This window comes from Xenopus laevis, chromosome 2L, assembly GCF_017654675.1.
Source record: "Xenopus laevis strain J_2021 chromosome 2L, Xenopus_laevis_v10.1, whole genome shotgun sequence".
Lineage (NCBI taxonomy): Eukaryota > Metazoa > Chordata > Amphibia > Anura > Pipidae > Xenopus > Xenopus laevis.
Genome location: NC_054373.1, coordinates 186347500 through 186362012, shown reverse-complemented (window position 1 = coordinate 186362012; position 14513 = coordinate 186347500). Strand labels below are relative to the sequence as shown.

The window sequence follows — 14513 nt, the reverse complement described above, 5'->3', positions numbered from 1 at the left end:
TGAATGCATATTGGAAAGTTGCTTAGAATTCTTGGGCAAAAGCAGGTTTTGGGTGGAGTTCCCCTTTAAAGTACTAAAAACCTATTGTATTTTAAAAATAACACATCTTGCATACATTGGGGGCCCTACACCTCCACGTATCAGCCTCTCTTGCTAAACATCAGGCACTGGAAGTAGTGATGGGCGAATAAATTCGCCTGTCACGAATTTTCAGGGAATTTCCGCACTTCACCGCCGACGAATATATTTCACGAATCTCAGACAAAAATTCACCTACGTCAAAATATTTTGGATGTGCGGGTCCATTGACTTTAACGCCAGCGTCAAAATTGACGCAAGCGACTTTTCAGACGTGCGTCCAAAATATTTTGACGTAGGCAAATTTTTGATTTTCACTGTTTTTTGAATTTTGCGGGAAATTCGCCCCGATGCGAACCGGGAGAAATTCGCTCATCACTAACTTGATACAATACCTATTCCCAAAATGCCAGCTATAACATTTGGGAACCTGTGTATTCACCACCCACCTCTCAGTAAAATATCTTTGTTCTTGGTAAAAAAACAAAAACACTTTGCACACCAGTGAGGTAACTAGATATTACTGTGCCCCATAGCAAATTAATTTTAGGGCCCCCAACATATCCAGAGGCTGTCCTGCTTTACAAATATGTTGAAATTGCTCATTAATTCGGGCCTCATGGGGCCCCTCTATAACTCCTGTCCCCTCTGCAGCCACAGCATCTGCTTCCTCCGTAGTTTCTGCCCCAGTTGCTGCACTTCTCTTCATAAATTACATATATTTTAATAATTTCCTTTGCATTTAGAGGAGAGGGAGGGGAACAAGGAGGCACCTGTAGAAAGCAAAAGAAAGGTGACGTTGCAGTCAGGATACCAAGGGGTTTCTTTATGGTCATGTTATGAGATTAAGAATTGATCTGTGTGCTTTTCCAGCAAACATGAGAATATTTTCTATAATGGGCTGAATGGTGGTTGGTGGGGGGTAAAACCCACACGGCTTGTAGTGACACTGCTGATTAATGTTTCCCTAAGGAATGAGCAAAGCTTTGCATATCTAATTTGTAGCAACAACAGTAAACAGCAGGTGCAGAGTGTGCCGGACGGGCTTGTGTTTCCCGGGAGTATAAAGGGCTGATGCACAGGAGCCTGAATAATTCAATAACGAATGCACAATGAGCTCACACTGTAACACTGATACTCCTCTTATCTGCCCTGGAATACACACCTTAGAGCTCTCCTCTCCCACAGACCCCAGAGCAGTGAGCCCCTTGTCTGGAATTCAACTACAATTCCCAGCATCCTCCTTTGGATCTGTTAGCCAAGAGCCATGTTTTCCAGCATTTGTAAACACAGCAACTATATTATATGGAGCAAAAGAACCAGAAACAGAATTCCTCTTATATATATATATATATATATAAATATATTTTATCTCGCAACAGTAAATAATGGAATGGCAGAGGAATCCAAAATGGTTGGGCCAAAGCAATTCAATTCAGTAACTTTGATATTATATATTCATTTAGAAAAAAAGTTTATGTGTTTGTTGAGTGGATAGGCCTACTACTTCCAGCATTCAATAGGCAGAAACAGAAGCCATACAGAAGGACATTGGACAATTTGGCTGATTTTATTTTGACCTGAAGATTCTTAGTAGAGGCTCCTGAACTGTAGGTCCTTGGTTCTTACACTTATGGGGTAGTGGTTTCCAGACTGTGGGGTTGGAGCAGAGGCAAAGGAGTCTCAGCTTAACTGATGCCCATTAGCTCTCCTAGGTATTTGCTGGTCTGCATATTCTTGTAACGATAACTGGTTTTTTACCTACTGTATATCAGTATGAACTAAAGGGGTCCTGGCTTCTCACCTAAGGTTAAAGCAGCAACTTGAATTGAAAAATACAGGCAACCAGTCTAGAACCTCACTCTTTATATTCCAGTGCCACTCTAGTGCCATCTCATGGACACAGACAAACACTGCAACAGCTGCAGTTAAAGGGGTTGTTTGCCTTTAAATTAAAGTATGATGTAGAGAGAGTGATATTCTGAGCCAATTTGTTATTGGTTTTGATTTTTTACTATTTGTGGTTTTTAAGTTATTTAGCTTTTTATTCAGCAGCTCTCCTACTTTGCTATTTCAGCCATCTGGTTGCTAGGGTCCAGATTCCCCTAGCAACCATGCATTGATGTAAACAAGAGACTGGAATACGAATAGGAGAATCCTGAATAGAAAGATGAGGAATAAAAAGTAGCAATACATTAGTAGCCTTAGGGTAAGGGCACACCTGGAGTTCTCCTGGGGGTTTCCTCACGAGTAAACTTCAGGCGACTTTGGAAATCGAAGCGCCGCAAGTGCATTGGCGCAGGCCTTTTTTCATTGAAGCAGACAGAAGACACGGGTAAGTAGTTCTGGGAGATTAGTCGCCCCAAAGAAGAGGTGATTAGTCGCCGGGCGACTAAATCTCCCCGAATCTCCAGGTATGCCCTTTTCCTTATATAGCATTTGATTTTAGATGGGGTCAGTGACCTCTATTTGAAAGCTGGAAAGAGTCAGAAGACAAAGGCAAATAATTCAAAAACTATAAAAATAAATAAATAACTAAGACCAATGCTTAGAATTGGCCATTCTATAACATACTAAAATTTAACTTAAAGGCGAACCACCCCTTTAAACTGTTAAATAGAATTTTTTTTAGTATATTTCATTCCGTAGTGTGCCAGACATTCACATAAATATAGTTAATAGAAAATCATCATACATCAATTAACCTTGCCCAGACTTTTTGTAACTAGTGAATTTCCCGCGAAACGTCGAAAAATATGCAAAACGGTGCCGGCATCTCGTTTTTGACACTGGCGTCCGTTTTTGATGCCGGTGTCTGTTTTTTTGGATGCCGGCGTCTGTTTTTGGCGAAATTGCGCCGGCGTCCAAAAAAACGGATGCTGGCGTCCCATCACTATTTGTAACTATTTATTGACATCATCCAGTTGAAACAAATGAATCCATAAGAAAAAGCTTCATTATGTAAAGAATAAATTCGTCTTCTGTACACACAGTGAGCTATATGCTCATACTATACAGTCTAAGGGAAATAATATGGCATCTCCGAGCCATAGGTATTAATAAACATATACAGAGAAGGAATGTTCTGTCCAAAATAAACTGTACGTATTTAATTGCAAACTGCAGAAAATGTTCAATGAGGGTTGGGTTTCCTAATTATGGTCCCACGTAGGTTAACCTGTATAATAGAACCATAGACTGTACAGTGCTGGCATGCTGTAGACTCTACAGAATATAGTTTATTTTATAAAAAAAAGAGGTTTATATTTTCATTCTAATGCAGGAGAAATAAATATCAGTTTCTCTTGTTGCTTAAATATGCTAAATATATTGGTTCATTTTATTGATGACATCCCGGAGAGTCTGCCAAGTGGTCCTCACATAAATCAATATAAAACTCATAACTGTATACATGTCATCTGCCCCATATCCATTGGCCCATGTAATTGTTAGAGCTCCCATAACCCATTTAATGGTTTTGCTTCTGTCCCAACGGCCCACTCACAAATATCACTGTGATACTATTCCTTTAATTGCCCCCATAAATTGTCCTGGAAGGGTTCAATGTGCAGCTCCTGTAGCCGCCGTTTAAATGTCATCTGTTCCAAGTCCACTAAAACTAATGGATGTCCACAGTTATTGACGACCACTGCTTCTCTATATCTATCTATATGCTAATTCTGCTCTGACCCATGAATGCTGCAAAATTGATGACAAAATTATTCTAACAGGTCTTTGTTGGGGGTCTGAAGGAGACAGTGAAGGGAACTTAGTTCACAAAAAAATTACATTTCAGTACAGTCTTCATTCAAAATGATACCTCCCTGTAATTCCCCCCTTCTGTTATATCCCCCTACTGTAATACTCCTGTACTACTGTATCTACTTCTGTTATATCCCCCTACTGTAGTATCCCCACCCCTTCTGTGATATCCTCCTTACTTTAATACTCCCTTATTGTAATAATGTAATGTACCCCTACTGTAATACTCCCTGCTGTAATAATACTCTACTGTAATACTACCCTACTATAATAATCCTCTACTGTAATACTACCCTACTGTAATATGCCCCTTGCTGTAAACCTCTCTACAGTAATATACCCTATTGTAATACTCCCCTACTATAATATGCCTTTTACTGTAATACTTCACCACTGTAATACTCCTGTACAGTAACATCCCCTTTTGTAATACTCCCCTACTATAATGTGCCTTTAATTGTCATACTCAACAACTGTTATACTCCAGTACAGTAATATTCCCTATTGTAATACTCCCCTACTGTAATATGCCTTTTACTGTAATGCTCAAGTACTGTAATACTTCGCTACAGTAATATCCCCTATTGTAATACTCGCCTACAGTAATATGCCATATTGCAATACTCCCCTACTGTAATTTGCCTTTTACTGCAATACTCAACTACTGTAATATTTCTCTACTGTAATACTGCCCTACTGTAATGTTCCCCTACAGTAACACCCCTTCAAATACTGTATATGTTCCTATATTTCTATTGGGCATCTGCACTTCTGAAAGAGAAATGCCTGACCCACAATTTTGTCTCCAGTGGTGCCTCCCCATGTGCCATTGCCCCCTTAGTCATTCAAGTCACACAAATCCTATCGCGTGCCATTACTTCTGCATCTCTGATAAAATGCACCACCCAGAGGTACTTGGCACTGAGCGTTGCCGTCACGACACTGTCTTTCTCCAGCCTCCCGGGTATCCCCATGTGCACTACAGAAATATGCAGAAATGCTTGCCAGGGTAGCCGATATACTCAGTGAAACACACCCTGGGCTGGTGTGTATTTTAGTGCCAACCTGATGTAACAACTGGGCACCCAGCAGTGATTTTTAAATTTCCTTGTCCTTTAAAAGAAACTAGTGATGAGCAGTAGTGATGGGCGAATTTATTCGACAGGCGTGAATTTGCGGTGAATTCCTGCGATTAAAGTTGCGAAAACACTGCGAAAATTATCCGGCGTCCGTTTTTTATGGACGCTGGTGCATTTTTGTCAGCGAGGTAAAAAAATGGACGCCGGCGTTGAAAACGAGACTCTGGCGGCGTTTCACAAATCTTTTACCGTTTCACAAATTTTGCAGGAAATTAGCGAATTTTTCTGCGAAGCAAAACGCCCCAGATTCGCCCATCAATAATGAGCAGCAGGTACTTTATGGTAATTTTAATAACGCAGTCTAATTCCTACCCACAGAGGACCAATCTCTTTCCAGTTACCTGCCGTAGAACTGAGCAGAGGTAGACGCCCAACAAACTCCCTTTGCCCCATTTCCCACACTCCTCTTTGTTTTGTTTCCTGACAGATGCCCCCCTGTCCTAGTACATGAGGTACAAAGCCCTCTCTGTGCCCCCCTAGCGGGGCCCTTCTTTCTCCATATTGCCAGCCGACTGGTCACTAGAGAAAACAAACAAGTGCCATTCCTGTGCCGTAAGAAAGGGCCTCATTAGGTGGCACAGGCGATATACAGAGGAGAAAGCCCTGCTCGCTTTGTTTACCAAACAGGAGGTGCCAGGACCAATTTGTCACAGAGGGCGACTGATAAGCTTTGGCTCCATCCCCATTTCCACTCCACTGTTTGTTTTCTTTTGATTCAGCGAATGGAAAAATGCATTGTCTCTGTTTGTTGCACACTGAGAACTGGTCCTTAAAGGGGTTGTGCACCTTTTACTTTTAGTATGATGTATAACAGACTGATATTCTGAGACAATTTGCAATTGCTTTTTATTTTTTATTATTTGTGTTTTTTTTTTTAGTTATTTAGTTTTTTATTCAGCAGCTCTCCAATTGACGATTTCAGCAATCTGGTTGCTAGGGCCCAGATTACCCTAGCAACTATGTGTTGATTTGAATAAGAGACTGGAATACGAATAAGAGAGGCCTGGATAGAAAGATGTGTAATAAAAAAAAGTAGCAATAACAATACATACTGCTTTCAGAGCATTACTTTTTTAGAAGGGGTCAGTGACCCCCATTTGAAAGCTGGAAAGGATCAGAAGAATAAGGCAAATCATTCGACAACTATAAAAAATAATTAATGAAGACCAATTGAAAAGTTGCTTAGAATTAGCTACTCCATAAATTATTAAACTTAAAGATGAACTACCATGTTAAGCCTTTCCCTGTAGGACAGAGAGGGGCCCCTGGGGACACCCCAACACACAGGAAAATTAGTTGTTGCATTCGAAATAAGACATTTTTAATAAATATATGTCAGGGTGCCCCTTTCGCGCTTCTGCAGTTGCGTCCGGGGTGTCAGAAAATGATCCCCACTGACTGATTATATATCAATACACACTGTATCAGTAAATGACCCTTAATGGCAGATTTATAGAGTTTCAATTAGGGATGTACCAAATACACTGTTTTGGATTAGGCCGAACCCCCGAATCCTTCACGAAAGATTCAGCCGAATACTGAACCGGATCCTAATTTGCATATGCAAATTAGGGGCGGGAAGAGGACAACTTTTTTTACTTCCTTGTTTTGTGACAAAAGTCATGCGATTTCCCTCCCCGTCCCATATGCAAATTAGGATTTGTATTTGGTTAGGCCGGGCAGAAGGATTCAGCCGAATCTGAATCCTGCTGAAAAAGGCTGAATCCTGGATTTCAATGCAACTAAACAAAAGGTGGAGCAATGTTCCCTGTTCTCCTTCCCTGATACTCTGTGCTGAAGTGTGTTCTTAAATTCCCTGCCCTTATCTGCAGGCGTGTTACAATATTTACCCAGTAACGCTAGTGATCAGACTGTATGAAAGTCAGTGCAGGCAACAAAAAACTCTCAGTTATTTCCAGAAATTCCTTTCAATAAAATGTTTCTATCTTGGGGGTGGCAAAGGGCAACCTTGTCAAGTGTCATTTTTACCTGACCTTCTGCCCACATGCTGGGAGGGAAAGAAACATGCAGAATCCAGGTAAAAGGCAGAAAGGTGGCCATTTAGGATATGGATACAGTCAGTAGGTGCCCCCCCCCCACCCACCAGTCCCATAATCTGCTTGTCATTCAGAAGCACAAGTTAGGGAGCACCATCATATACAGCCCCTGCACTCACTGCCTGCCCTATGTGTTCTGCCCCTAGCTCCAGTCCTCTTATAAAGTAGACAATGCTCTTCTATGATTATTTGCAGTTGGTCTTTGTTTTTCAACTCTACTTGAAGTATTTGCTCATTTTGTTCTGAGCTTTTTTTATTGGCTGTAGGGAGGGGAATATTCTCATGCAAGAATGTCTCCTGCCCATAAAGGCAAACAATATCCTAAGTAACAGCGTTATGGGACTAAAATTAGCAACAAACAGACCGTGTGGTTAAATATAGGCCACTCCTTAATCCTATTAGCCCTGACACTCTCCCAAGTGAAGCAATAGAAAGACATAGGGAACGTACCTGCCGCAGGATCACCATCTTCCTTGTTTGACCACAGACATCAATCGTAGAGTCTAGGAAGGGAAACATAAAGTCTGGGCATTAATTCAGAGCATTTTATTGATTCCTATGCACCAGGGAGCACTCATGGAATGGATGGGGCATTAGGTAGAACATGGTCACTTTAACTGTTACAATCTGTGTCTGTAAAGGTCTCATATAGAGCAAGTTTTGATTCCAGTCCCTCCTTGAGGTCTAAGCTCTGGTTACAGCTCCCCTTAGCGCATAAAAAAATTAAAGATACATAAAAACGCTGGTCAGCCCTTCTTCCAAGAAGATTTCGGCTGAAAACTAAGCATTCACATAAAATTTGGTGGCCATTCATTTTTCAAGCAGGGGATCCAGAAGTGTATTACATAGTAAATAGGTATTCTACCCAAACTGCACTCTAAAAGGCCCCAACCACTGCTCTATGTCCCCATAGGGGGTCAGCTCCCAAGGTTAGGCAACCTGTGATTGAAATGAATCTGTCAGTAGTGGTAAAGGAGGATAAAAGATACATAGAAAACAATTGTGCAATTGGGTACAGGAAATTCATCTGTATGTACAGTGATTGGGGGTCTCGGTTGCTGAGAGAAGCTGCCCTCAAACCTGTTAGTGTGAGAGAATGTTCATTGGCTCTCTTATTAGACTGTCCTGGAAGACCAAATTTAAGGGATTTCTTATTAATACCCTGGGTACCACTGGAACTATAGCAGGGTGACTGTTACCCCAATGTTTCTATATATCTGTAACCTTGTTATGAGCTAAGGGGGCCCAGTCTGAAGGTCAGTTAGGGGGAGATTTGGGGTGAGTGATTATTTGTACCCTGGGTACCCCTGGAACTATAGCAGGGTGACACCCCAATGTTTCTATATATCTGTAACCTTTGTTATGAGCTAAGGGGGCCCCAGTCTGAAGGCCAGTTAGGGGGAGATTTGGGGTGAGTGATTATTTGTACCCTGGGTACCCCTGGAACTATAGCAGGGTGACACCCCAATGTTTCTATATATATCTGTAACCTTGTTATGAGCTTAGGGGGCCCAGTCGGAAGGTCAGTTAGGGGGAGATTTGGGGTAAGTGCTTATTTGTACCCTGGGTACCCCTGGAACTATAGCAGGGTGACTGTTACCCCAATGTTTCTATATATCTGTAACCTTGTTTATGAGCTAAGGGGGCCCAGTCTGAAGGTCAGTTAGGGGGAGATTTGGGGTGAGTGCTTATTTGTACCCTGGGTACCCCTGGAACTATAGCAGGGTGACACCCCAATGTTTCTATGTATCTGTAACCTTGTTATGAGCTAAGGGGGCCCAGTCTGAAGGTCAGTTAGGGGGAGATTTGGGGTGAGTGCTTATTTGTACCCTGGGTACCCCTGGAACTATAGCAGAGTGACACCCCAATGTTTCTATATATCTGTAACCTTGTTATGAGCTAAGGAGGCCCAGTCTGAAGGTCAGTTAGGGGGAGATTTGGGGTGAGTGATTATTTGTACCCTGGGTACCCCTGGAACTATAGCAGGGTGACACCCCAATGTTTCTATATATCTGTAACCTTGTTATGAGCTAAGGGGGCCCAGTCTGAAGGTCAGTTAGGGGGAGATTTGGGGTGAGTGCTTATTTGTACCCTGGGTACCCCTGGAACTATAGCAGAGTGACACCCCAATGTTTCTATATATCTGTAACCTTGTTATGAGCTAAGGAGGCCCAGTCTGAAGGTCAGTTAGGGGGAGATTTGGGGTGAGTGATTATTTGTACCCTGGGTACCCCTGGAACTATAGCAGGGTGACACCCCAATGTTTCTATATATCTGTAACCTTGTTATGAGCTAAGGGGGCCCAGTCTGAAGGTCAGTTAGGGGGAGATTTGGGGTGAGTGCTTATTTGTACCCTGGGTACCACTGGAACTATAGCAGGGTGACTGTTACCCCAATGTTTCTATATATCTGTAACCTTGTTATGAGCTAAGGGGGCCCAGTCTGAAGGTCAGTTAGGGGGAGATTTGGGGTGAGTGATTATTTGTACCCTGGGTACCCCTGGAACTATAGCAGGGTGACACCCCAATGTTTCTATATATCTGTAACCTTGTTATGAGCTAAGGGGGCCCAGTCTGAAGGCCAGTTAGGGGGAGATTTGGGGTGAGTGATTATTTGTACCCTGGGTACCCCTGGAACTATAGCAGGGTGACACCCCAATGTTTCTATATATATCTGTAACCTTGTTATGAGCTTAGGGGGCCCAGTCGGAAGGTCAGTTAGGGGGAGATTTGGGGTAAGTGCTTATTTGTACCCTGGGTACCCCTGGAACTATAGCAGGGTGACTGTTACCCCAATGTTTCTATATATCTGTAACCTTGTTATGAGCTAAGGGGGACCAGTCTGAAGGTCAGTTAGGGGGAGATTTGGGGTGAGTGCTTATTTGTACCCTGGGTACCCCTGGAACTATAGCAGGGTGACACCCCAATGTTTCTATGTATCTGTAACCTTGTTATGAGCTAAGGGGGCCCAGTCTGAAGGTCAGTTAGGGGGAGATTTGGGGTGAGTGCTTATTTGTACCCTGGGTACCCCTGGAACTATAGCAGAGTGACACCCCAATGTTTCTATATATCTGTAACCTTGTTATGAGCTAAGGAGGCCCAGTCTGAAGGTCAGTTAGGGGGAGATTTGGGGTGAGTGATTATTTGTACCCTGGGTACCCCTGGAACTATAGCAGGGTGACACCCCAATGTTTCTATATATCTGTAACCTTGTTATGAGCTAAGGGGGCCCAGTCTGAAGGTCAGTTAGGGGGAGATTTGGGGTGAGTGCTTATTTGTACCCTGGGTACCCCTGGAACTATAGCAGAGTGACACCCCAATGTTTCTATATATCTGTAACCTTGTTATGAGCTAAGGAGGCCCAGTCTGAAGGTCAGTTAGGGGGAGATTTGGGGTGAGTGATTATTTGTACCCTGGGTACCCCTGGAACTATAGCAGGGTGACACCCCAATGTTTCTATATATCTGTAACCTTGTTATGAGCTAAGGGGGCCCAGTCTGAAGGTCAGTTAGGGGGAGATTTGGGGTGAGTGCTTATTTGTACCCTGGGTACCCCTGGAACTATAGCAGAGTGACACCCCAATGTTTCTATATATCTGTAACCTTGTTATGAGCTAAGGAGGCCCAGTCTGAAGGTCAGTTAGGGGGAGATTTGGGGTGAGAGTTTATTTGTACCCTGGGTACCCCTGGAACTATAGCAGGGTGACTGTTACCTCAATGTTTCTATATATCTGTAACCTTGTTATGAGCTAAGGAGAGACCTGACCAAATCTTTGGACCACAAAGGGTGCCTTAGGCCAAAAAAGTCATTACTTTCTAGTGTTTTCAGACTGTACAATGTCAATAAAGGGGAAGTTTCCTGCATTTCCAGGGAAACGTTCCTCACTTGCTCCTGCCCTGAAGTGATGATAAAGTTTCTCAGCAGAATACAGGCTCAGATTGATATAATGCTCATATGATGCAACTCTCCTTTTTCACACGCTTTGCTAGCAGTGGGCAGCTGACCCATTCACATGGTTACAAACACTGCCCTTCAGTCGCATGAGGGGATAATCCAGGGTTACCCCCCGCTAATGAACCACTCAGCTCTGCCTGCTCATTGTTAAATGTTAATCTTTCCCAGGCCTCTCTCATCAGATTCTGACCTATAAATCAGTATTTATAAAACTCTCAGCAATGAGAACTGGAAAGTTGAATGGACTGGTTCCCTCTGGGAAGTCTGGGAATCCTCCAAGGATTTCTAACAATGTATAGTTTGCAGCACAGGGCAAGTATAAAGGAGTTGATCACCTTTAAATTAACTGTTAGTATGATGTAGAGAGGGATATTCTGAGACAATTTGCAATTGGTTTTCATTTTTTATTATTTGTAATTAATTTTCGAGTTATTTAGCTTTTTATTCAGCAGCTCTCCAGTTTGCAATTTCAGCCATCTGGTTGCTAGAGTCCGAATTCCCCTAGCAACCATGCATTGATAAGAGACAGGAATAGGAGAGGCCTGAATAGAAAGATGAGTAATAAAAAGTAGCAATAACAATACATGTGTAGCCTTAAAGAGCTTTTAGTTTTTAGAGGGGGTCAGTGACCCCCATTTCAAAGCTGAAAAGAGTCAGAAGAAGAAAGCAAATAATTAAACATCTATACAAAATAAATAATGAAGACCAATTAAAGAATTCTATAACATACTAAAAGTTAACCACCACTTTAATCCTTTTCCTGTAGGGCAGAGAGGGGCCACTGGGACCACCCTAACACACAGTGCAATGCTTTATAGCTTTTGGACCCTAGCAACCAGACGGCTGAAACTGCAAACTGGAGAGCTGCTGAATAAAAAGCTAAATAACTCAAAAACCACAAATAATAAAAAATGAAAACCAATTACAAATTGTCTCGGAATATCCCTCTCTATATCTTACTAAAGGTTAAATTAAAGGATAACAACCCATTTAATGGAAAGTAAGATTATAAGAGATTTCAATATTTATAATCAGTTATCTGCTGTTTGTGGGCTGGATTACTAAACAACCATTTCTATGGAGATCTTGGGAATGCTGGGGGTCCCTGGGCCCTAATACAGAGCATTTTCCTGATGTCGGCTTAAGTTACACGCCACTGTATCTCGTGAGTTAATTTGTGTGTGTCTATAAGATGAATGCGATACCTCATCAACATTTCATAGCACTGCACACTACATGGACACATGGTTTGTGCTCATTACACTATAACATTCAGCAGACCCCAAGGCCCACAGTTCCGGGGTCCTCTTTATGGTAGTTACACCACTGATACTGTGTGGGGTGCCTGTATCAGGTCATTTAACCAGCCCTTAAAGGAGAACTAAACCCTAAAAATTAATATGTTAAAAATGTCCTATTTTATATAGTGAACTTATTGCACGAGGCTAAAGTTTCAGCTTGTCAATAGCAGCAATGATCCAGGACTTCAAACTTGTCACAGGGGGTCACCATCTTGGAAAGTGTCTGTGACACTCACATGCTCAGTGGGCTCTGATTGGCTGTTGAGAAGCTAAGCTTAGGGCTCGTCACTAATTATCCAGCAGAAAATGAGCTTCCCTGGCTGTAATATAAGCTGATGCTACAGGTTTGCTGATTATTCAATTCTGATGCTAATTGCACTGGTTTCTGTGCTGCCATGTAGTAATTATCTGTATTAATTACTAATCAGCCTTATATTGTGACATTTCTATTCTATGTGTACTGTATATTGTGAGTGGCTCCCTAAGCTCAGTAAGTGACAGCAGCACAGAGCATGTGAATCAGTGAATCAGCAGAAAAGAAGATGGGGAGCTACTGGGGCATCTTTGGAGACACAGATCTTTACTGCAAAAGGGCTGTGGTTGCCTTGGGCTGGTACAGAAGCACAAAACATAATATATAACATTTCTAGCTACTTCTTTAGTTAGGCTTTAGTTCTCCTTTAACAGGCCACTGGGCACAACTGTGCATCCCCCCCCCTAAAAGAGCCCCCAAACTCACTCTTCTCAGCTGTTAAACATGGAGGATTATGACTGTATGAGCAGACACCCCTTTCATCATTGGGCCTGATTATTATTCTGCAAAGGAGAACTATGGCCAAGGAATAAAAGGGTACAAAAATATTGCTTAGAATGTCATTTTCCTTCATTATGCTGAAAATATCAATAAAAATATTCCAAAAAGTTTAAAAAAAACAAAGGGGTGTGGTCATTCCATTAACGGTCCATACCCAAAGCGGGTGCAGATCAGACAGGGGGGGGCACCCTCCCGTTACTCAAACAAGATATTGTAACAGTGAGTCCTTGCTACAAAAGTGTTATTAACTCTACCAGCCTATAATCAAATAAAGGATCATGTTACTAAATATCGGATTTTATTTCATCGGCGCAATGTATGCGTGAGGCCAGAATAAAATCGCCCTGCGGTGTTGGGTTTCCCTCCCTGTGTCGTCGCATTTAAAGTCTGACAAGGAAACATATGTGAAGCGACGAGCAGGAGCGCGGCTTTTGACAGCCCATAAGAAATCTTTGGCTCGCCCCCCCTGAACTCTATACAGTTGGTTGCACCCGTATCCCAATAACAGGGGGAGGGATTCAGAAAACAGCACATGATTTGCTGGGATTTGAATGCTGCTCCCCTAATGATTTGCTCAGATCTATCCCTTTATAAAGGCAGAGACCACAAGGGTCACTATTTTTTGTAGACTTTGGGTGAGGTCTCCTCTTCAGAGCAATCGTGGCCGCTCACACTAATAAGAAGATCTAAGCTGTATGGAAATGTAAGGGTTAATACAGAGGCTACAGGGGCACTGACACTGCACCCAGGCCCAAGGAATTAAATGGGGACCCTCCTGGGCCCCCGGCAACCACAGGTTACGCCCCTGGCAACTGCCACAGATATAGGCAAACTGCAGTGGTTATTCAATCAATCTGTTTCACTAATGGAAATAGAAAGGGATTGCAAATTAGAGCAAAGGGTTAACTATCCCAGTATGTGGCGCTGTGACTGATGGCTGAACTGGGAATTGGGCTGAATGGGTGGCCTGATAACCCCCCAGGGTGCAGCCTCAGCTGTGGGTCCATCATAGGAAAGCAATGGTTGATTCCCAGTGGTCCCAGAATCCCGAATGACGGCACCAAACACCAGATCTGGAGATTGATCAGCCCCAATTTACAATTCAAATTCCTCCCTTAAACATTTCAAGCAAGAGTGGGACATGAGTAATGGGGGGGGGCGAATCCTATAGAACAGAACCAGAACCTGTAGAATTACAGTTTGGCTCCATACTTCAGGGCTATACAGAATCCACTACAGTCCTCATGCCACTATCAGGTACAAGGCAGGCAAAAGGCTACTGTGGGCTGGGTCGCTGGGGCCATCCAGGTTGTATCCCAGTGTTCCTGCGGTGTATTGCTACTATATATGTACTGGTTCTGCATATGTACTGGTTCTGTATATCTACTGGTTCTGTTTATGTACTGGTT

General features: G+C 42.7%; 1 protein-coding gene across 1 annotated transcript in view; it reads right to left on the bottom strand.

The window, feature by feature from the left end:
• myo7a.L (myosin 7a L homeolog) overlaps window positions 1-14513 on the bottom strand; it is a 93516-nt gene that overhangs the window by 72309 nt on the left and 6694 nt on the right. The window contains exon 2 of the mRNA XM_041582840.1: window positions 7487-7539. Coding sequence (XP_041438774.1) covers window positions 7487-7504 — 18 coding nt within the window. The 5' untranslated portion in view covers window positions 7505-7539. The remainder of the gene's footprint in view (window positions 1-7486; window positions 7540-14513) is intronic.